At 50.2% G+C, this 24,797-nt stretch overlaps 1 protein-coding gene across 1 annotated transcript; it reads right to left on the bottom strand.

Annotated features, from left to right (window-relative positions):
* Nucleotides 1-14,061: 14,061 nt before the first annotated feature.
* Nucleotides 14,062-16,492, bottom strand: LOC109737411 (uncharacterized). The gene is made up of 4 exons (XM_020296544.1): nucleotides 16,488-16,492; nucleotides 16,258-16,369; nucleotides 14,814-14,867; nucleotides 14,062-14,613 (listed from the first exon to the last, which is right to left on the bottom strand). The coding sequence occupies exons 1-4, from the start codon at nucleotides 16,490-16,492 to the stop codon at nucleotides 14,062-14,064; spliced, it is 723 nt and encodes a 240-aa protein (XP_020152133.1).
* Nucleotides 16,493-24,797: the final 8,305 nt, after the last annotated feature.

Below are 24,797 nucleotides of genomic sequence, written 5' to 3' on the forward strand. Positions count from 1 at the left end.
TTTGCTACCTTAGTTCATTCCTCGAGAATCTCGCAACGCCATCTCGTCGAATTGTGTTGCAAACTTTCTTTTCAGACATGCTGAGTCTGAAGTATCCTATCACCAATCGGATCTGAATCTCAGGCAGATATGATGGTTGGAACATCCCAACGGTTGCATTTTGTTCCCAGCTTGCACCCCATCGTGCCATTTTTCCATGGGCTGCCCTTCTTAGCAGTTGCTGTCCAGGTCCATCTACAAAGGTGGACTTACCATGAGTCCCATTCATTTCTGATGATAAGCAAAAATCATCCATTTCGTTGTCTTCAACAAGGTAGTCCACATCGTCCATTCTAGCCCGAGTGTGTCGTTCTCCCGAACTCCCTCAAACGATCGTTTGTGATTGCCTTAGGCTGGCATAAAGAGTTTCAATGATATTTATATCAAAAGTAATTCTTTTTGCCACTTGAGGGAATAATTCTACGAGTCACCTTTCCCAAGGTGCCCCATTATGGAATCATGGCAATTTTCCTCGCTGCTTTGAAACCTTCGTCAAATCGTTTCTTCCGTCCCTCCTGATGCATGTTTTGCCTCTCAGCTCCAGAGATGTTTCTATGTCCCACTCTGTGAATTGATCTTGTGATCATTAAGATGATCCTAAGTTGCTCGAATCTCAGAAAGATCGATTCTTCTAAAACTCTCTCTCTATTCGTTGTTATGTTGGATGTAGTTCTCAAAGCAAGACGTTGAGATCAAGGGGATGCAATGAATCAACATCCTCGAGAAAGACATCTGGATCGTGAAGATTGTGTTAGCTTGTGTCCCTTTGTCTTCTTACCTCACGACTTGAATCTCGGGATGAGATTCTTGTTTAGTGGGGGTGAGTTGTCACATCCCTAGCTTCTGACATTGCACTAGGCTAACTTCATGTGTGCATCATGTTTAAACTTTGAAAGAAACTTGAAATGGGGATTGCCTAAACCCTAGCATTAAAGGAATTCGCTAGGTTCAACCAAAATATTTCCAGTAAATCCAAATGGCTTTCAAAAATGTTCATCATTCTAGGAAAATGCTGGAAACAGTAACCAGAGGTGATGCACATCTTTCCATGACATATTTGGGCTCTCGATTAAATCATACTCTATTTGCATTTGGGCATTCAAATGCTATTAAATATTTTAAATGCTCAAATAATCATAAACTAAAATGTTTACTGTAGGATATATTCCCAACAGTGATCATGAGTAGTTTCTTGATTTTTGGAAGTGTCTAAGTATTTTTAATAAAGCCCTAAAGACTACAGAATATTAGAAAATAGAAACAAATAAAAAAAAGAGAGAGAAAGGAAACCTACCTGGCCTCACCTGTCGCAGCCCAGCTGGCCAGCCCACCTGGCCGGCCCAGCCCAGCGCCGCTGCCAGTCATCTCCCACCTCTCGCCAGTAGGACGAGAGGCGTGTGGCCGGCGTGCACGCTGGCCACGTGCCGTGCCACCTCCTGCTTCCGCCGCTTCTGGAGCCAGCCCCGAGTGCCACGCACTCCCCCTCGCCCCCTGCGCCTCTCCTCTCTCCCCCCTGGACCCCAACCCCTTCTCTGCTTCCCTCTTGCGCGCACCACCGAGCCGTCGCCACCGTCGCCGTTCGTCGTGGCCACCGAGCCCCCCTCGCCTAGCTAGGATGTCCAGCAGCACCGCCATCGTCTCCTACGTCTCCTGGACGATGGAAGCAAGCCCCGACGCCCGGAAGTGTCGCCATCGAGCTCGTCCCCGCCGCCTCTGGTCGGAGATCGCCGGCGTCGATCCGCCTCGTCCAAGCCGTCCCCGAGGCCACTGAACTACCCTACGGAATCACTGTGAGCCCCTGAACTGTTTCCCCCTACTCCCGTGCTCGATTTCGAGCTCTAGCTAGACTAGCCACCGTGCCCGAAGCTCGCTGCCGCATGAGCTCGTCGCCGACGTGGCTCCGGCGACCAAATGGCCCTGCGCGTGCGTCCGTTGCACTCGCGACGTCCCGTAGAGCAACGCTAGCGCGATAGCCAGTTTGTTTGCAAGCCGCAGCGCTAACCCCGCACCCACCCGAACTCCGGCGGCCGCAAAAGAGCTCGCCGCCGTCGACTCCGGTCACCACAGGCCCAGCCACCACCACCATTCGACGCGCACCGGCAAGGGCTCTCCAACGCGCCCAGCCATGGCTCGAACCGTGCCTCGTAGCGCGATCCCGAGTACCAGCTTCGCCTCTGGCCTCGCCGGCGATTAGCCGCCGGCCTAATCCCGGCGCTTAGCGCTAATGACACCTGGTTAAACCCCCCTATCTCACTGACACCTGGGGCCCGCACCCTAATTAAACCGGGGTTTACTTTTGTTTAGTTTAAACTAACCTCGCGGGTCCCACAGGTCAGGTTGACCTAGCCACGTCAGCGTTGACCTGGACCCACTGGTCAGCCTCTGTTCCTGCCTTGTCACACTGACATACGGGACCCACGCGTCAGGTTTGACCTGGACCGTGGCCCGTTGACCTGCTGACGTCAGCATGATGTCATGCTGACGCAGTATTGGTTTTCTGGATTTAAAATAATTCAGAAAATTCCAGAAAATAGTATAAACTTCTAAAAATCATATAAAATCAACCGTAGCTCAGAATGAAATAATTTATATATGAAAAATTATCAGAAAAATGCAATCTATCCATCTGTATCATTTTCATGCATGTAAAACTAAGTTATACCTGCTGTATAGGTGAAAACATGATAATGACATTATAAATGCTAAATATGGAGTTTGCATATGAACCCTTAGTTCATATGGACCTCATTTAAACTGTTGCTAGATGCATTAGTGTAAATCATAACATTCTTGACATGTCATGACCATGCATCATATTGTCGCATTGCATTTATTGTGTCCTTCTCTGTTTGCCGGTAACCGTCCCCTCTCAGTAGCCGATGCTCCGATGACGTGATCGATGACACCGATGAAGAACTATAATATCTTCAGAAGTGCCAGGCAAGCAAAACCCCCTTGTCCATTCCGATACAAACCCACTCTCTCGCTCCTGCTCTCTTTTACTGCATTAGGACAACAACGATTCATCTGTTACTTGCTGCGGTAGTTGAATCCCTTATCCTCTGCATGACCTGTCATTGCCACAGTAAATAGATGAAACCCACTAGCATGAGTAGGAGTTGTTTGAGCCCTGATGTGCCTACTCATTCATGCTTGTTTGTCATGCCTGCTATTGCTTAGAGTTGTGTCAGGTCTGATTCATCGGGGATGAGTTGGAATGGTGATGAACATGTCCTACTGTGTGTGAGCTAAGTGTGTGAACACGATTTGGTAAAGGTAGCGGTGAGAGGCCATGTAGGAGTACATGGTGGGTTGTCTCATTGAAGCCGTCCTCAGGAACTGAGTTCTGTGTTTGTGATCCATGATACAGTTACTACCACGCATTGGGCCCGAAACCAATGGACCCTCTCGGCTTCTTAATCACCCTTGTCCTCTGTCCAGGAGTTGCAAGTAGTTTCTGGTGTTTGTAGTATGCTGGAGGCCGTGGGCAGCGCTGACCCGAGGGGTGGGCTGTGATGCGGTAGGCACGTGGCCGGGCATGCCGGGCGCCCGTTTGGTGTCGCGGAACCCTGTACACATCGTTCGGGGCCGTATGTGGAAACCTCGGCCGGACTCCCTGCGGATGGAACCTGAATAGGCGATAAACCTGGACTAGAGACTTGAGCGTTTAGGTAGGCTGTGGCCGACACCCTCGCTGGGCTTCCGCTTGAAGGTTGCCGAGTACATGTCGTGTAAACGGCGGTAAGTGGTGAGAGCGTGTGTGACGAAGTACACCCCTGCAGGGTTGATATGATCTATTCGAATAGCCGTGTCCGCGGTAAAGGACTTCTGGGTTGCCTATAACAGTTCATAGACAAGTGAAAGTGGATACTCTAAAATGTGCAAGATAAGCGTGAGTGCTATGGATGGCGTTCTCGTAGGGAGACGGGAGCGGATCCATAGTGGAGTATTGATATGGTGAATATGTGGACTCGTGTGCGCCACCTCAAAAGAGTTACTTGCAGTCGTAGTTAGGATAGCCACCGAGTCAAAGCTGGCTTGCTGCAGTTAAACTCCACCACCCCCTTTGTTGATACCGATGCATATGTAGATAGTTCTAATGTAAGTCTTGCTGGGTACATTTGTACTCACGTTTGCTTATTTTATGTTTTGCAGAGAGACGTCAGTCTCGCTAGTAGTTCCGTGTGGACTTCGACGTTTAGCTTGATACCTCAGCTACGATCTTGTGCCCTCGGCAGGATCTGGTAGATAGTCAGGCTTCTCAGCCTTTTTCATTTGTAGATGTCTGTACTCAGACATGTTAAGCTTCCGCATGTGTTTGACTTGTATGCTCTGAATGTTGGGTCATGAGACCTATGTTTGTAATATCTCGCTCCTCGGAGCCTAATGAATAAATACTTGAGTCGTGGAGTTATGTTGTGATGCCATGTTGTATTTACACATATCGAGCATATTGTGTGTATGATTGAAATGCTTGGTATGTGTGGGATCCGACAATCTAGTTGTTTATCCTTGGTAGCCTCTCTTATGGGGAAATGTAGTCTTGTGCTTCCATGAGCCATAGTAGTCCGCTACAGCCCGGTTCACCGGAGTCCTGCTAGCCCAGCACTACTGCTCCGGGACACTTGACTGGCCGGCATGTGATTCACGTCGTTCCTGTGTCTGTCCCTTCGGGGAAATGTCACGCGGTGACATCCGGAGTCCTGCCTAGCCTGCTACAGCCCGGGTTCCCGGAGTCCTGTTAGCCCAGTGCTACAGCCCGGATTCACACGTTGCTGACCGACATGCTCGATGTTGATTCATGTATGCCTGTCCCCGTAAGTTAGTGCCGCTTTGGGTTCACGACTAGCCATGTCGGCCCGGGTTCTCTGTCATATGGATGCTAGTGACACTATCATATACGTGAGCCAAAAGGCGCAAACGGTCCCGGGCCATGGTAAGGCGACACCCGTGGGAATACCGTGCGTGAGGCCGCAAAGTGATATGAGGTGCTACAGGTTAGATCGGTGTGACTTAGAATCGAGGTCCTGACACAATCATTTTCCCATTTTGAAGCATCCCCTGTCCAACCTCCTTTTCTCAGTATAGACATTTTCCTTTGATGACATTCTCAAAGTGGATAGTAAAGAAGAAGTAAAAGAATCCACCAACCTTGTAAACCACTCCATACCCACCTTTCCCGAGTTCCTGCTCGTTGGAAAAATTGTGTGTGATGGCTTTAAGAAATTCTACCGGCAGGAAAATTGGAGTGACACTTGGCTCTTGTAGCATGTTCTCAAATATACCAAAATCCATAGTGTTTGGCAGGGAATTATTGGCATGCGTCCTAGCTTCGTTACCCATTTTCTTATACTCATGTAAAGACAGCAATCGGTTATGGCGGTCCGTTTACCTCCGTATCCCCTTCTTATGTGAGCCAGTCTTGCAAACAGCTGAAATGTGACCCTCTCTGCTCCAAAGTCGGGACAAAAGTTGTCAGTAAGTACCAATAATATATAACGACGACCGATTAGTGTGTAATGCAGGTTAAGTTTGCATCACGAGTGTTGTGGCTCGCCTTATTACATAGTCTAATTTCCATTATCCGTAACAACGTGTGGGCGATATAATTTAATTTTTAGTGTATTTGGCTAGTATGTTGAAGGAAATTTGCAGGTGCACCTCAAAATTGGGAGCATCTGTTCAACAGGATCAAAATGAAGGTGCCACCCTTGCGACTAAAAAGGGGTGAGGAATAAGTAGTACCCTTCCCTGATCTCCAACAAAATCTGCATCCATCTTGGGATTAAATTACAGACAAGCACAACCAATAATAATAAGATGAAATTAGAGGTGTGAAGAAAGGTTCTTTCCAATATACTAGTGCAGTAAGTAGTGAACAAAAAACCTTGATTGCCATTTATTACCTCCGCCCCGAATTACTTATCTTAGATTTGTCTAGATATGGATGTAAATCTAAGACAAGTAATTTGGGACGGAGGGAGTACTTGCTAACACAAGATGACCTGGACCTGGACATATATAAAGAAGCTAAAGTGCAGAAATAGGATAAACTGGGATTGTTGTGGAATTAAAACAGATGACTGGAAACAAATTGTATTTTTCTTCTTCATTCAGAAAGTAGGCTTTTCACTCGGGGCTATAGTTGAGGTACCTATCCCAAATTCCAGACGCCACCCCATCTACCTGTCCGAAAGTAGGCCTTCTCTTCTCCATCATCTTTCTCCCGCAGAAATCCATGGCTTCCAAGATGTCCCGCGCTCACAATCCGGCCGCGGGAGGTTTGCTGCAACACAAAGACGTTCTGGCGATCGGCGATCGAATCTGAACTATTCTGCTACTACTGTATCCCTTCCTACCTAGGCGAGAGCAGGGGCCAAATGAGGCGCGCGGGAATGACACAAGCGTCAAGGGAAATCGATTCCGTGTGAAAATTGGCGCATAAAACAGTAGAGATCGATTCCGTACCTGGACAAGAAAGATCAAGGCCTGCCTCGATCTGCAGCGCGGCGCAGAGCCTGAATCGGAGATGTCGGGATAGCTTGACCTTGACTCCGCCAAAGGGCTCACTGGCTCCGGAGATAGGAAGAATTGTTGGCTTCACCTGGGCTGTGCAGTCTTCAACTCACAAGTCACAATGATGGTGTGCCACGGTCTCTCTCTCTCTGGTTCTGGTTCTGGTTCGCAAGGTTTAAGAAAGCGCAGAAGTAGACCATCTTTTTTTAAATCCTTCTTCTTATACTAATCAAAATCACTATTCTCTATACCATTATAAAAATCACCACTTGGATACTATAGAGCCGACCAGAATAAATAGGCTGTTTCTCAAGTTCTTGATGATCGGACGGTAGAGTGTACGAAGACCGGATCCCCCTCCAATCACCCCCGTGTTAATCATATTCCCATCACCTTCCAAATTAAATACTACGTACTAGTTATAAGCGTTTCAGCTCATATCCTATCCCCACACGCTTCACGCGACACGACACACCATAGCGACGCTGCAACGCTCGGCTGATTGACGCATACGCCATACGGCATACCCGATCCACCTCCTCTTCTCTGCCCACCCCACCCCTCTCTCCCCAATGCTCACGATTCTCGATTGTCTGGTTTCAGTTTGATCAGCAGCAGGCGGCTACGAGGCCCTTCCCAACGTCCACGCGGCCGATTCGCCACAGCACGCCCACCACACAGAGCCTCCGATGCGCTGCCGGCCGGTTTCCTCCTCGCACTCTAGGTGTTTGACGAATTGTGCAGAAGGTAAAAAAAATTTTGCTTTTTTTTTTGTTGTGGACAAATGAGTAGATGGTAATTAAAACTATTGCATTGTACATGAGTTCAATTGATTCATGTTCTCCGTGCGATGATTCCTCATCGGAAGAGCAATATGACATGACTGAATAGGAGGACATTGCTTTGATCTTGATGATGCACAAGAACCAGAAGCTCAAGCATGGTGGTTCCTTTCACAAGCGAGAGGTGATTCGGAGGGATACGCAAGAGGCACATGTTAGATTGATGCGCCTCTACTTTGGTCCATCTCCAACATTATCAAGGGTGATGCTTTCGTCGTCGGTTTAGGATGTATTCGGTTTTGTTCCTTCACATTGCCAACTGTACGAAACAACATGCTCTGACCTTTGAACAGAGGAGGAATTGCACCGGCAATCTTGGACATAGCACCATCCAGAAGGTGACTGTCGCATTGCGCATGATGGCATATGGTGTTTCGGCTGATTTTTATTTATGATAACTTGGCGAAGGGAGAGACACTTTGATCTTTTATGTCAAGCGGTCGCAAAGGCAGTGGTTGAGGTGTTTGGGCCATAGTATCTGGAAGCACCCAATGCTCAGGACACGGCGAGGCTTTTGGAGATGAACTCAGCCCGTGGATTTTCAGGTATGCTGGGCTTCGTTCATTGCATGCACTGAAAGTGAAAGAACTACCCTGCGGCATGGGATGGACAGTTCAAAGGACAAAAGAAGGACGCCACCATAGTTCTTGAGGCCGTGGCCGATAAGGAGGCATGGATTTGTCATGCATACTTTGGGGTGCCTGGTTTTTACCATGACATCAAGGTGCTACAGCGGTCACCTCTCTTTGTCAAGTTAGCCAATGGAGAATCACCATCGATGGAGCTCCCAGCAAATGGCCGCACATACAACATGGGCTACTACCTTGCGGATGAGATCTATCCAAAGTCGTCTACTTTTTTGAAGCCAATTTCAACTCCTCATGGTAAGAAAGAACTCTACTTTAATAATGCTCAAGCGGACGCTAGGAAAGGTGTGGAGAGGGCTTTGGAAATTTTGCAAGCCCAATTTGCTATTGTGCGAGGACCGGCTAAGTTTTGGGATCAAGAGATCCTTTGGTACATCATCACAGCATGTGTAATCATGCACAACATGATCATTGAGAATGAGCATGATAAAGATTTGGATTACACATTCTATGAGCTCATGGGAAACGCGTTGTCATGCCCCGGCTGATTGCCGCGCAGGTTGTAGTCGTGGTTGGTAGGAGGACGAGGGCGAGGCCCTCGCTTGCCTATGGTTGGAGAAGGGGGTGAGGAGTGGCGCCGTGGCGCAGGAGCAAGGGAGGAGAGGTTGTAGGATATTCTGCTTGCGTTTATTGATCCAAGGGCTGGCTATATAGCCTAATTACAAGACCAAACTAAGACTCCTATTACAATTGGGTGTTGGCAGGGTAACCTTCTTCGGGCCTAAACATTTCCAACTAATACCCAAACTCCTAATCTAAAAAGACTGTAATTAAACTAGGACATATCTTTATGCAGGTGCAGGGCCGGCCCATGCAGGTCCCTTACGCCTATAGGGCTGGCCCCACATGACATCTCCCCCTCCATTCTGAAATAGCTCGTCCTCGAGCTGGAAGCTTCGATAACATTCGCGGAAGGTTGTAACATCCTCCCATGAAGCAGCACACGCCGGCTGGCCCTCCCAGTGAATGAGCACCTGCTGGATACCGCGGGCAATACGAGCACGCAATGCTTGGACATAGGTTGGATGTACTCGACCCTGAAACAGAGGTGGAAGCATCGGCGGAACTTCCGGCGGTGGGCCATGGTACTTCTTCAGACCCCGACATGGAAAACATTGTGAATGCGGGTGCGTGGGGGCAGCTCCAAACAGTAAGAAACCGTATCGATTTTAGCGAGGACTTTGAAAGGCCCATAATATTTGGGAGCCAATTTCCCTTTGGCGCCTACTCCAAGGAATGCCGCCGGCCGGTGCTGAAGACGGAGCCAAACCCACTCTCCAACATCAAAAGAAAGGGCCCGATGCTTATCATCATAGTAATGCTTGTACTGTTGTGCTGCCTGAAGGAGACGCTCACGGATGTCGTGTAAGAACTGATCGCGGTCGACGATCTGCCGTTCCACCGCCTGATAGCGAATCTCGCCTGGCGTATAGTCCCGGAATGAGGGGGGATCCCGTCCATAAACCACCCTGAAAGGCGTGTCCTTCAACGCTGAGTGGTACGAAGTGTTGTAGCAGTACTCCGCCCAAGGCAACCATTGGAGCCACTGCCGTGGGCGATCCCCAGTTATGCAACGGAGGTACATGGTGATGGCGCGATTGATGGCCTCAGATTGCCCATCAGACTGCGGATGGAAGGCCGAACTCATGTGCAAGCGTGTCCCCGCGGCGGCAAACAGAGCCTTCCAAAAGCCCGAACTGAAAACCACATCCTTGTCCGAAACGATGGATGTGGGAAACCCATGAAGTCGGACAATGTTGGAGAAGAAGGCTTTAGCAACAGACTCCGCAGTGTACGGATGCGCCAAGGGGATGAAATGCACATACTTGGAGAAACGGTCCACAACGGTCAGTATCACACTTTTGCCGCCCACCTTCGGAAGTGCCTCAATGAAATCCATGGAGACGTCTTCCCAGACACGAGAGGGCACTGTCAAGGGCTGCAATAAGCCGGCTGGATGAAGCTGCTCCGTCTTGTTGCGTTGACAAACCTGACAAGCACGAATATACTGCTGAAGTGCGGCCCTTGCTTGCGGCAGATGGAAATCCCGACGCCGATGAAGTGACTTCTGGATACCTTCATGGCCTGCATCATGGGCTGCAGCCAGGACCTCCCCGAGCAGCGGCGGCGCGGGTGGCACATAAGCCCGCTGTTGGAAGGTAACAACACCATCAACAAGAGCCCAAGGCTGTCCTAACTCACCAGATTCTAGTTGTTCCCGGAAAGTGACAAGCGCCGGGTCCGTGTGTGCAGCCTGACGGAGAGCTTCAAACAGATCAAAAGAAGGCCCGGATATGGCGAGTGCCTGGCCGGCAGGAGCATCACGGCGAGAAAGAGCATCGGCGACGATGTTTTGGCGACCCGGTTTATATTCCACCGTGAAGTCGAACCCCAACAATTTGCCCACCCAATGATGCTGTGGAATGGTAGCGAGGCGTTGGTCCAGCAAAAACTTTAGGCTGTAGTGGTCAGTTTTGACGACGAATGCATGTCCCCAAAGATAGGGCCGCCAGTGGCGCACGACGTGCACCAGACCAATGAGCTCCCGCTCATAAGCGGCGAGAGAAGCATGACGCGGAGCGATGGTTTTGCTGAAATAGGCAATGGGGCCGCCACCTTGATGGAGGACTGCCCCGAAACCAGATCCAGATGCATCACACTCCACAATGAATGAAACAGCAAAATTCGGCAGCTGAAGCACAGGGGCTGTGGTAAGAGCTTTCTTGAGGGCTTCAAAGGCAATAGTCGCTGCAGGCGTCCAAAGAAATCCGTCTTTCTTGAGGAGTGCCGTGAGGGGAGCTGCAATGGTGCCAAAATCCGGATGAACTTGCGGTAGTATCCTGCCAGTACTAAGAAACCACGCACAGCGCGGACGGTGCGCGGAACCGGCTAGTCTACCACGGCAAGAACCCTGTCGCTGTCCATGGCAACTCCTGCAGCGGAGATGACGTGTCCCAGATAAGCCATGGTTTCCTCCCCAAAGGAACACTTGGAGCGCTTGAGAAACAGTTGATGTGTGCGCATAGCCTCCAAAACGAGCTTGACATGACGGAGGTGATCCGACAAGGACGAGCTGTAGATCAAGATATCATCAAAGAACACAAGCACAAACCAACGAAGGTAGGGACGGAGGACGTCGTTCACGAGTGCTTGGAACGTCGCTAGGGCATTTGTCAAACCAAAGGCCATCACTACAAACTCAAAGAGGCCCTCATGTGTGCGGAAGGTCGTCTTGTGGATATCCTCAGGGGCCATCCAAACCTGGTGGTAACCCGACCGAAGATCCAGTTTGGTGAAAAAAGTGGGCGCCCTTGAGTTCATCCAGAAGTTCATCGACAACAGGAATTGGAAACTTGTCCTTGATGGTGACAAGGTTGAGACCACGGTAGTCGATACAGAAACGCCAAGTCCCGTCGGCCTCTCTGACGAGTAGAACGGGGGATGAAAATGCAGAAGAACTAGGACGGATCAGACCATGAGCCATCATCTCTGAACATTGGCGCTCTAGTTCATCTTTTTGAATCGTTGGGTAGCGGTAGGGACGGACAGCAACCGGCAGTGTTCCGGAAATAAGATGAATATGATGGTCATGTGCACGCTGCGGCGGCAGGCCCTGTGGGTCGGCGAAAACATCGGTGAAAGTGGCCAGCAGGCTGTCCAGAAGTTCCTTGCCTTCGCACGCGTGTAGGTGGGCAGGACGTCCGAGGGAGCCGAAGCCCGACCACTCCACACGGTGATCCGAGTGCCAAAACGACATCCACTGCGTAGTGAAATCCCAGAGAATTGGCCCAAGAGTTTTGAGGAATCGTGTACCGAGGACGATGTCGAACCCGCCCAATGGAATGGCATGCAGATCAACAACGAAACGCTCCTTGTCAATGGTGATCGCAGCCTGCTGAAGGAGTCCCCGACAGGTCACCTTATCGCCATTAGCGACCATGACTCCCAAACGACGATTGGAGGAGAAAGGCAGCCCGACGATGGTGGCCAACTCTTCATGGATGAAGTTATGAGTGCTGCCTGAATCAAGCAAGGCGACCAAGTCACGGTCCCCGATGCGAAGAGTGACCTGCATTGTGTCGCTGGTGGGAATTCCGGTAACAGCCAAGAGTGAGATTTGTGCTTCCTGGAAATCCTCAAACTGCTCCTCCTCGGCGTCGGCGGATTGAATATAGAACAGTCGTTTGCAGCGATGGCCCCGCGTGAACTTCTTGTCACAATTGAAGCAGAGACCCCTAGCGCGCCGTTCATCCATCTCGGCGGGCGTGAGTCATTTAAAGACAAGCGCGGGCGTGGGGTTGGAGGAGTCCGGCAAGGCCGGAGTAGGTCCAGCCATGGGGCGGAGTGGACGGCTGGGCCGGCCCGGAGTGGTCGCGGTGCTGGTGACAGTATTGAGGTGCTCAAAGGAGATTTCTAAGTCCATAGCTGCGTCCAAAGTCGTCGGTTTCAGCATCTCGACCTGAGTTTTCATAGGTTCGCCCAAGTTGTTGGTGAAGATATCCCGCTCATCGTCGTCAGCAATGGGGCGCACCCGAGAGAGATTCTCTAGAAAGCGCTTGGAGTATTCTGCCACGGTGCCGGAGCGGCGGGTGGAGATCAGCTCGCCAAAGGGGTTGGCGCGGGTCGGCGGTCCGAAGTGGTTGGCGATCAGTTTTTGAAACTCGGTCCAGGACGGCCGCTGGCCCAACTTAGTCTCGAGGTGGCCATACCATAATGCGGCGACATCGGTGAGGTGGTATGAGGCGAGCCAAGTCTTATCCGACTCCGGCATTCGCTACCCGAGGAAGAAGAGATTGCAACGTGTCAGCCACAGCCGTGGATCGCTGGCTCCGTCAAAGAGGGGAAAATCAATCTTGTAGAGGCGCGAAGCCCTATCCCCTGGATCGGCCGGGGCCCTGGTGTGGGAGGGCGCATCTGGGGGCCGCAGGAGCCCGGTACCACCCAATTGAGGCGTGCCCTTGCCTTCCAGCCGAAGGAGGGCCATGTTCTGCGCGCGCTGCTGCTGTGACGTGTCCGTCAGCTGGTCCTGGAGGGTTTTGAGTGTAGCGGCGATGGACTGGAGGGTGGTGCGGTCCTCGGCGCGCTCTGTCCGAGTAGTGTGGTTCTCCTCCGAGAGGCTGTTCAAAGTGGCGACCACGGCCTCATGATCCTCTTGTTTGGTCGCGAGGTCTGCTAGGGTTTGCGGTAGAGGCGCCGGCGGCGGTGGCGGAGACATGGCCGCTGGGATCGACGAGGAAGCTGATACCAAGTTGTCACGACCCAGCTGATTGCCGCGCAGGTTGTAGTCGTGGTTGGTAGGAGGACGAGGGCGAGGCCCTCGCTTGCCTATGGTTGGGGAAGGGGGTGAGGAGGGGCGCCGTGGCGCAGGAGTAAGGGAGGAGAGGTTGTAGGATATTCGGCTTGCGTTTATTGATCCAAGGGCTGGCTATATATAGCCTAATTACAAGATCAGACTAAGACTCCTATTACAATTGGGTGTTGGCAAGGTAACCTTCTTTGAAACTAAACCTTTCCAACTAATACCCAGACTCCTAATCTAAAAAGACTGTAATTAAACTAGGACATATCTTTAGGCAGGTGCAGGGCCGGCCCGTGCAGGTCCCTTACGCCTATAGGGCTGGCCCCACATGACACGCGTGCAACTGCATAGAAGGGAGGACCAAATCCGGCGTTTTCTTGAGGTGTACCATGACATTCGAGATGCCCATACACACGTAGATATTCAAAACAATGTCATGGGGGGAGTGATGGAAGTGGCACGGAAAACAACATCCCTAGTTTCATCTTATTGTGCGATGAATAATTTGTGTGATGTGTGATGAACAATTTGTATAATAATTTGATGTTCTGGATTGATGAGCAATTTGTGTGATGCGTGATGAACAATTTACGTTTGTAGTGAAATTTATTTGTTTTGTAATCCCTTGAGAGTTTGATATGAATTTAATATGTATGAAATTGTCGGTGCCCAATATAGGGCAGCTGTTGAAGATGCAAAACTTTTTTTGGCGTACATTTTATTGGGTTGTTGGAGATGCCCTTGGCAGTGGAATGGCAAGCTGAGACCTGGGACTGGGAGCACCCGGAATGGCAAGCTTGAGACGGAGGGTGGACTCTGTTTCGATGTTGTAGTCCTCTAGGGTGCGGCCGTCCTCCAGTAGCGTCCCGTTGAAGAAGAGGCACTGCTGGGAAGGGTGGATGCCCGTCTCATCGTGGATCTTGGCCTTCACATTGCCAATTATAGTGGAGCTCCAGACTGTAACACTAGTGATGGTCTTGCCTCTCAAAGTGTTGATGTAGAGACGCACCCTGTTTCTCTTCGGCTGCCTAGAACTCACATACAGGACACTTTCACTATTCATGCCGTAGTAATCCAGGGTACACTCATCCTCCAGCAACTTCTTACCATTGAACAGGCGCTGATTGCCCGGGGGAATGGCCTCCTCATCAAGAATCTTTGCCTTGAGACTGTAGATGGTATCTGAGCCATCAACCTCGAGAGCGATGGTCCTGCCACTCTTTCCGGCCACAATGTCTGCTATCTTCTCGGCATGGATCTGCATCTTTGCCTGGAGAATCGATCCACTCCGGATGTCATAATCCGCAAAAGTGCGACCGACCTCAAGCCGCTTCCCGTCAAGGTAGAGAACGGAAAAATCCTTAATGTTATAACGTCAAAAATCCTTAAGGCCTTCTTTGCACTTTCCCTGAAGCACAAGATCCCGTAGTTCCTGAATCTTGGTCTTCACAATGCCGATGGTATCTGTACCATTAACCCGAGGGTGATGATCTTGCCGGTGAGGTCCCTGACAAAGATCCACATCTGTATTACAAAGTAACAACCACACAAAGTATCAGCATCCTTCAGAAAAAAAGGATTTCTCTTGGCTTTCAATAAAACCTCAAAAACGTAAGGCTTAGTACTGTAATAAACATCACCAATGCCAGCATATTATAGAACCATGGCATAAATATCATACTGCTCAGGTACTTTTTCTTTTCCTATCGAAGTTCTTGCCAAATATATAATTGCATAATTGAACGGGAGCACCAAACATTCAAAAGTTTCAGACAAAAGGCTGTTATTAGAACCACTGGACAATAAAAGCGAGCCCATGTTGTAGTACAAGTAGAACTCACCAATAGACACTTTAGTCACAACAAAATCTGTTGGTTCACATAACAGTCTACTCTAATTAATTAGTTAAGAATCGTTGACCGATATGAAGATTTGGAATACCTTTGTTTGCTTTGATATTGCTTCATACATACCATAAAAGAAAATTACAAGAATAAAGAATGGAACACAAATTTGTTAGATTGTGTGTGACTCTGAGCACAGACAGATATCCCACATGGGTTCTCTTCTTTCAGATAGAACCACGGGATGAACAAAGACAGGCACGAATGACTATACAGTACGTCTAGATAAGGAACACAAGAACACACGTACCTTGATGTTGACGAGCGGACGAAGTGCTTACTGGCGGGTTGGGTAGATCAGTGACCGCTCTTCTTACCCCGAAGGAATCACGCTGAGGGAGAAAGAAGGGGATGAGTTGGGGTTGGGGATGTGGAAGGAGATGCCCTGGTTCTTATAGTAACATCCGATCGGCGGTAACAATAAATCCGAGGAATTGAATGAGCGTCCTTACGACTCCTCGTGTAGAGCTGCAGTTGTGGTGGCTTCCTTCCCACTCCCGAAGATGGCTTTCGCGTTTCCCCTTCTGCTTCATCAGAAATGATGCGACCAGCGACGCCTGGCATGGGTGGCATCGTTGGAGCCCGTTACATCCATCCTGCCGTTTAAGTTGCAGTACCACCGTCTGCCCTTTGCTGTGCCACATGAACGAAACCTAGGAGTGGAGAAAGCCATCGCGGAGTCCGAAAATGCCATCCTGACTTCCTGAGTTCCTGACTCAGGTCCACCATATTCCACGATCGGTACTACAGCTCCATGAACAACCAAGGCCACCTTCCATCACCTTGTTTCAGTTTCCCAAACACTGAAATTGAACCAGAAAGTGATTCGATACCATGACCTTGAAGGTAACATCCCGCGTCGACGACCACGCGTTGCATGCGCAGATATTTGAGGAGTGCAGCATGATTGAAGGGTTTAGAGGTGCCTTCTGTCTTCGAAATTGGGCATGCCACATTATCTAGTGAATCTTCTATTACATGGTCGGCCATCCAAGTCGTGTCCAACTTACATCCATCACGCACACTGTTGCCAACATGTTTGCCCACTGCTTAGATGATGTTTCACTCAAGTTTTGCGGGCTTATTAGGGTGGGAAAGTCAGCCTTGATATCTTTGCTACGGCTATATAGAAATGATTTGGCTTTTAATAGTAAAAGTAATTCTACATTATCGGTTATCTACCGGCATACACATTTACTTTGTTCGTGGCCTTCGAGCAGGTGGTCAAGGATGTGCTTACCCCATGTGGGTGGCGGCATAGTTTACTTCCCGCGAGGAGCACATTTGTGTTTTTGTGCTTCTTCAAAAGTGAAGGACGGGTGTGCTTCCACGTGAAAAGCACAATCATGCTTCCACAAAAGTGAAGCACAGTTAGTATAATTTCTGAAGTACATGCAGTTAGTATAATTTTGAAGCACGAGATAGTACAGTTTTGAAGCACATATTTCATCCGGAAGAATTTATCGAAACCTATTAATATGGAATCTAGGTTCAAGAGATAAAACAATAAAAATGAGTATACAAAAAAACACAAACAAACGCACCCATGCCTCTCGTATGTGGAGAAAAACCTCACAAACTCCCAGGTTGCGACTTGCGTTGCATATGCAATGCGGCACTTGTTAGAGCATCTACATCCGGACTTGGCAAATTTGACGCCTCTAACGTCTGTGGACAGTGACCGACCATGCATCAAATATTCCATTCCACAACCGAATACCTCAAATCCGTACTACTACATGCAACCTGAACCTAATCTTAAGCAGAGCCCATCCGGCTCTGCTAGCTGTGTCCATGTCTGGCGGCCAGCTATGCTCTCCAGAGTGTTGGTTCCGTCGTCGGCAAGGTAGAGTAGGGCATGGGACACGAGCCGGCTCACGGGACTCAAGGGGCGCCATCTCCCATGCCCTACTCTTTCTCGTCGGAGCCCGAAACCCTGACGGTCCCGTTGGACGTCAGATCGATGATGGATCCGTCCTGGGACGAGCCGACATCCACCATGACATGGTTGCGGCGCTCGGACTGGAGCACCATACAGGGCGCCGGAGAATGTGACTCCGCCTCGCCAACGTCGACCGCCGCGAGGGCTTCCGCTGCCTCACATGGCGGGCACGTCGCGCCATGTTTTCGTCGCCGGACGCCCATGGTGCGTCCTCATGCTTAGTGCACCAACAGAGGGGTTGTGCATCCGCCACCATGTTCGGATGGCAGAAGCACCGCACCGCCTCCGGTGAGGCAACGTTCTACACATCGCGGCGGATCCATGCGCCATTTGGGCGGACGCAATGGATTCCTGAGGAAGGACTCCGAGTGCTGCCGTCGGACGACCTCCTGCCCGGAGTGGCGGAGCGTAAGCCGGATGGTCATCTCCTACTCGGGGCCGTGTCGGATGAGCTCAGGGTCGACAGATCTAGAGGTGTAGGACTCGGATCCGATGCCCGCCATGCCGGATGTCGCCAGACGGGAGCTTGGGTGGCGGAGGGGAGTAGAGTGAAGTGGCTAGGATTTGGTTCGGGAAGCGGATGGGGAGGAATATATATGGGGTCGGGTGGGCTAGCGTGGGTCGGACCCGACGTGGCAGACGCGCCCGGGCCTCCCCATATTCGCCTCATATTTGGGCTAAATATGATGGGTGCCGGTCAGCACGGGCGTTTGAGGAGGGTTTGATGGTGTTGCCCTATGTCTCGCATTAAGCAAGACAAGAGCGACCCCTTGCTTAAGGCAAATGCCACTTGGGACGACCCACGCGCGCGGGATACATCGGCATGTTTTCTGTTTCATTTTTTCTCACACTTTTTTGTTTTTGTTTTTCTTTCTTTTTTTTTACTTTTGTTAATACTTTAAAATATTCTAAATATATACATGACAAAAAAATTCTTCAAAAACATTTAAAAAACTGTTGAAGATGTATTTTGTAAAATTTTGAAGAAGTATCCGAAAAATGTAGAAGAAGTATTCGAAAAATGTTGAAGACATATTTGAAAATTTTTAAACAAGTATTTGAAAAAATATTGAACAATTATTTTAAAAATGTTAACAAGTATTTGAAAAAATGCTAAAAAGTATTTGAAAAAATGTTGATCATGTATATAAAAATGTTGAAGAAGTATTTAAAAATATTAAACAAGTATTTGAAAAAATGTTGAATACGTATTAAAAATGTTGAAGAAGTATTAGATAAAATGTTGAATAAGTACCAGAAAAGTATTGAACGAGTATATGGAAAATGTTTAACAAGTATTTGTAAAATGATGACTAAGTATTAAAATGTTGAACAAGTATTTAAAAAATGTTGAATAAGTGTTCGAACAATGTTGAACGTGTATACAAATTTTTTTGATCACTTATTAAAACATGTTTTTCAGATATGTGAAAATGTAGAGCGAAAACAAAAACAAACATAAGAAAAAACAGAAGAAAAATAAAATTGGAGAAGGAAAAAACAAAAGAAAAAACAAAATGAAAACATAGAAAAACCGGAGAAAAAAATCAGAAAAAAACGGACAATAAACATTGGAAAACCCCGGCTCGTTCGACTTAAGTTAACCCGCCCTGCAACCATATCACGAAGCAAACCTCTATCCTAGTGGCTAGCCGCACTTGCCGCAACGAGGAGGCGAAGGTTTGGATCCTGTTCTTGCATCCTTTTCTCTTCTATTTTTAGTGTATTTTTGTGCATGAATGGGCCCGGCCCACTACTGTCGACCCCTTCAGCGAGACCAGACGGATGTCTTGCTGAAGCGAGAAATAGTCGTCCTGGGTTTGAGTCGCTCGTCTGGGTCGGTTTTTTGTGACCAACCACTGACCGAGCTGTCCGCCCAAATGTATGAGAAGGGTTTGAGGCGCCCAGCAGCTGTAGATGCTCTTATCACCAAAGAAGATGGAAGTGATTTTTGCAAAGAGTACTTCTTAAATAGTGATTCTGTCGGCTCATAGACACCGTAATAAGAGATGTACAGACTCACCCTATCAGGCAGGCCTTAAGGCGACGCATCTTATGTCACCCAACGAGGGTGTGAGGCCCAATAGAGTTGACTCCCCTACTTCTTCTGTTTGTTTATCTTTTTTGTATTTCTTCTTCTTTTGATACTTGTTTTCTTGTTCTATGTTTGTTTTATCATTTTTTATTCGCACAGCCCCTTTTGCATAATTTTCTAGTTTATGTGTTATGTTTTATTTTTATTATTTTATTTGTTTTCTTTTATTTGTTTTATTTACGATGACCTGATTTTTCATGAAATAGGAGAACATTCCTTGATACACCTGAACATATTTTTTTCATATACATGAAGAATATTTTATGCATGGTATAATACCATAAATATTAAAAAAAACTTCATATGGGAATATATTTTCACATATAGGAACACTTTTTAATGCATGAACAGTACCTTTTCAACATATTCTTTTTGGCACACTTGATCACTTTCTTATTTGCAACACATAATTTGTTTTCCTATGTTTAAAATTATTTGTGTCATCGTTGCATTGAGGGCACGGGCGAGCCTCTGTAGTGGGCGGCGCCGGAGGGCGCGACAAGCACTCAAGCTCCAGACACACAACACACCTGTGTGGGGCTAGCCCCATACCTCCATGAGGTGTGATGTCCGAGCACCTTAGAGGGCATCGCCGCCTTGAGTCGGGTTCCACCTGATGGCGCTGGTGTGTCAGGCTCGGCTAGGTTGGAAGCACGACTCTGTCATCGTGGAGGACGCATGCACTATGCCGGTGGTGACTCTTTGTGGTGGTCGAACGATGGAGGGTGCATGAGAGAACCGCTTGGTTGTCGTGGACGACACAATACGACGAACGCGGTCGAGACCACATCTTCCTCTTCTCTTCTCATGTCTTCTCCTTTTGAGTACCCTGGTTTTTTGTGTTTTTGTCACATCTTTAATGGCCTTTATGCTCTCGGCCAGAGCATGCAGCATGTTAGTTGTAATTGTAACTAGAGATTGACACTCAATAAATGTAACTGTGATATTTTTATTGACAATGTTGAGTCTTTTTATATGGTGAAAAGATACAAGGGTTGCATATTGGGGAAGCATCAGAAACTGGTGGCTTTTTGCAAATCACGCATCTATTTTCTAACATTTTCTAAATGTGAGTCAAATGAATCACCACGTTTCATCACATTGACCGGGCTATTCACCAAGGCTGGCCAGCGTCCGGCTACATATTCCCATCAGTGCAGCGCCTAAATATCAATCACCATCGTTGTAGTTTTTTTTGCGGGGTCCATCGTTGTAGTTAGTTTACCTCCAATATTTCATGGAACAAGACGATCGAGAAAGGTGCAGGGTATGGATTTATGTAGGCACCTGTCGTTTTTTTTTGTTTTTTTAGAAAAGGAGGATGACCCCCGGTCTCTGCATCTGGATGATGCATGCGGCCACTTTATTAATTATTCTCACAAGACCATACAAAGTCATACAACAGCAAGATTAAAGCCACCGTCTAAGCAATAACTGTCGCTACACCTATCCAATTGATGAAGGGGCGTTGATAGCCTGGGCCTAATACCAAACAGACATCACAGCCAAACCTAAGACCTGAGGTCCCAACCAGGACGCCTGCCTGATATGGGGCACATACCAGTCCGATGCACTCCTCAAGCAGGACGCTTGCCGGGTATGAGGTCGCCGCAACCACCTGCCACGAGTCCATCTTCAGAGCTGTACTGTTGCATCTACCGTGCTAGGTCTCTCTGCCATCGACGCCACCACGACGCCAGACAGCGCCGTCCTCCTACGCGAGTCCATCCTCCCACATTGAACTCTGAATCTGCACTGCACCATGTCGTCAAGATCCGTCGCCATCAATGTGTAGGATGAAGCATCGCTCCACCAAAGAAGCCGTCCGCTGGTCCCGCGAAGCCGAGTGCACCTCCAAGAATGCCGCCCCAAAGGGGGTTACGACACATGAATGCCGCCAACACCCGATCAGCTGATCTAGGGTTTCCCCCGGAGGTATTGAGTGGAGTTGGGAGCTTCACCTTGATGATGCCTTCATGAAGGAAACGATGATAAGGGCATCGTCATCACCGGCTCCGGCCATCAACCGAAGACCAGGTTTTCACCCGGATCTGTCCCAAGAAATCCACCCAACAACCTGTGCACCGTCTCGACCGCCTTCAAAGCCCCAGATCCAGCTGCCTAGATCCAGTGACCAACCGCAGCAACAGTGCCACCGTGGGATCCCTGGCGCACCGGCCACTGCCTGAGTGTGCCACCACTGGAGCCTAGGAGGAGGGCTCCCACCCCGCCTCGCCAAGCCATGAGAGCCGCCGAGAAGGATCCCGCGCGCTCGTCACCGTCTCTGATCCGAACCAATCCAAAGCAGATTGTCGTCACAGATCTGCCTTGGACAGGGACTGCACCACGCCATGCCGCCACCCTCCAGGGCCGCCGCCCCAGGATCCAGACAGAACCTCGCCGCTGCCACCGGCCAAGTTCTGCCACCGCCGACCGACCACTGCGACCTCCGCCGCCATGCCGCCAACGGATCTGGGTGAGGATAGCCATCCTCCCCGAGGACACATGCCGCAGCCTCTTCTCCGCGTACTCGCACGAGAAGCCACCGTGGCCGCGTCCCCACCCCTCGCCGGATGCCGCGCACGTGCCGCCCCGCCGCCGGCGAAGGCCGCCACCATGAGGAAACCCGCACGCAACCGCTACACAGCTCGGCGTCGACCCATCTGCAGCCGCGCCATGGGTCCGCCGCCGTCAAGATCGTCGCCGCTGCGCCGCCAGGATCCGCGCGCCCCGGTGCCTCCGCTCGGCCTGGCCGCTCCCGCAGGCCACAAACACGAGGAGGGGAGAAGGCCCCCGCCGCCAGCCACCGCAGGGGGCTTTGCCCCGGCGGCTCTGGTCGGCAGCGGCGGGGAAGGGGAGGAGGAGGAGGGCTAGCGGCAAGGGGTGGCGGCGCCGCCCGTGTCGCCCGCGGGAGGAGCGACGTGGGGGCTACTATTCAAGACCATATCGTACCCTCTTGTTACTATTTTCATCTCCTTAAAAATGGGAGAGATTTTCACTTCCCGGCCTCTGCACCAACTAAGGATGCATACAACCATTTTAGTATGAGTATCAAGATAAACATGGTTCTCAGAATTTTTTAAATGAGTATCAAGATATTTCTTGATGAGTGGTTGCACCACACACCAAGCTTGATCCTCAATAAACAGGGGAAAAGCCGTGTGCATCACCTGTCAATTCTGGGAATTGAACTTGGGTCGTTGGGTTGCACAACCGCATACCCAACCACTGAGCCAAGGCTCTCTCTGCATGTAGGCACCTGTCGTTGCCTATGTTTAAGATCTCCCATTCAATTTGTGTTTCGGTAGGCACGCCAAACATATGTGTTGGCTCTTCGAGTTGGAACAGAATTAGAGCACCTCCAATAGATGGTCCAAATATAAAAATAACTAACTTTTGGACCGTCAGGGGCAAAAAGAACTGCTCCAACAGACGGTCCATATGCAAAAAACAAATTGGACCGTGGCCTCCTTGTGATGTAAAATGCAACACCTCGCGATGCAAATATACATCACGAGATGCATCTGGTCCAAAACCAGCCGCCGCCCGCGAACGCCCAACCGCCACTTCATTTCCGTTCCCGCCCGCCCGCCCGCGACCTCCCGCCCGTCCGCCGCCGCCCCGCTGCCTCCACACCCCGCCGCCGCCCCGCCGCACGCCGCCCGCATCAGATCTGGCGCCGCCCCGGCCCCCGCCGCTGTTTCCACGCCGCCTCGCCGCCCGCCCGCCGCGGATCCGGCTCCGCCGCCCGCCGCGTCGCCGCCCTCCCCGCAGCTCTGCCCCGCAGCCCGCCGACCGCTTCCCCGCAGCTCCGCCACCGCCCCGCCCGCCACCGCCGCCCCGCACGCCGCCGCCGCCCCGCAGATCCGCCCCGCCCGGCTCCGTCCGCCACCGCCCCGCCCTCCACCGCCCCGCCCGCCACCGCCGCCCCGCAGCTCCGCCACAGCTCCGCCCGCCACCGCTGAGGGAGTCCTGGACTAAGGGGTCCTCGGGCGTCCGGCCTGTTATCTATTGGGCTGGACTAATGGGCTGTGAAGACATGAAGGCCGAAGACTATACCTATGTCCGGATTGGACTCTACTTGGCGTGGAAGGCAAGCTAGGCGACCAACTATGAAGATTCCCTATTATGTAACCGACCTCGTGTAACCCTAGATCTCTCCGATGTCTATATAAACCGGAGAGCATAGTCTGGATAGGACAGATTCATTACCATATAGTCATAGGCTAGACTTCTAGGGTTTAGCCATTACGATCTCGTGGTAGATCAACTCTTGTAACACTCATATTCATCAAGATCAATCAAGTAGGAAGTAGGGTATTACCTCCATAGAGAGGGCCCGAACCTGGGTAAACATTGTGTCCCCTGTCTCCTGTTACCATCAATCCTAGACGCACAGTTCGGGACCCCCTACCCGAGATCCGCCGGTTTTGACACCGACATTGGTGCTTTCATTGAGAGTTCCTCTGTGCCGTTGATGAAAGGCTCGATGGCCCCTTCAATCGCCGGTAATGGCGTCGTTCAGGGAGAAACCTTTCTCCCCGGACAAATCTTTGTGTTCGGCGGCTTCGTACTGCGGGCCAACTCACTTGGCCATCTGGAGCGGGTCGATAGCTACGCCCCTGGCCATCAGGTTAGATTTGGAAGCTTCAACTACGTCGTGGATATCCGTGGAGACTTGATCTTTGATGGATTGGAAACCGCGGCGATCGCTCCCCTTCTCTCTGATGAACATGACTCAAATCTGTCATTAGAGCACACCCAGGAGATGGATCCTGTTGCTGCAACGGCCTCATTACCGAAGCAGATCATCCCCTCCGAGGCCATAAAATCCGCGGCGTTGGAGCCGCATACGGACTCGACATCCTGCAATGCTGGCATCAATGGAACTCCGGACTCGTCTCCGGCTACACGTTCCGGATCAAGTGCGCCTGCGGACACCGAGCCAGATCGGTTATCGATTTTCGAATTTAGCGCCGCAGACATCTTCCAGCATTCGCCTTTGGGTGAAGTACTAAATTCTTTGAAGAACTTGTCCTTGGAGGAAGACTCACAGCCGAACTATGTTCGGTTCGAGCTAGAGGCGGACGACGAGGAATTTTGCTTCCCACCCGCCACCCACTTCATAGCCACCGTCGACGACTTAACCGACGTGCTTGACTATGGCTCCGAAGACATCGATGATATGGACGACGATGCCGACAGAGAGCAAGGCCAAGACCCGCCATTCACTGGACATTGGACGGCCACCTCTTCCTACGACGTATACATGGTGGATACACCAAAAGGATCGGGCAACGACCAAGAAGAGCCGGATAAGAATAATCCCTCTGAGCAGTCCAAGCGCCGGCGCCCCAAATGCCGCTCTAAGCCTCGTCGCTCAAAGGATGGCACCACTAGCACCGGAGAAAATAGCACTCCGGGCGACGCCGAAAACAATGAAGACCCTATCGCCGCCGCATCCGAACAGGAAGAACACGACAACACGCAAGACAACCCTAACGAACAGGCCA

The sequence above is a fragment of the Aegilops tauschii genome, chromosome 5 (genome assembly GCF_002575655.3).
Source record: "Aegilops tauschii subsp. strangulata cultivar AL8/78 chromosome 5, Aet v6.0, whole genome shotgun sequence".
In the NCBI taxonomy this organism is placed as follows: Eukaryota; Viridiplantae; Streptophyta; class Magnoliopsida; order Poales; family Poaceae; genus Aegilops; species Aegilops tauschii.

Coding starts and splice junctions, on each gene's coding strand:
- LOC109737411 (XM_020296544.1), bottom strand. Junction 14,868..16,257: donor CAACAGTGTGCGTGATGGAT/GTAAGTTGGACA, acceptor TTTGTAATACAG/ATGTGGATCTTTGTCAGGGA. Junction 14,614..14,813: donor TCATCACCCTCGGGTTAATG/GTACAGATACCA, acceptor TCGATTCTCCAG/GCAAAGATGCAGATCCATGC.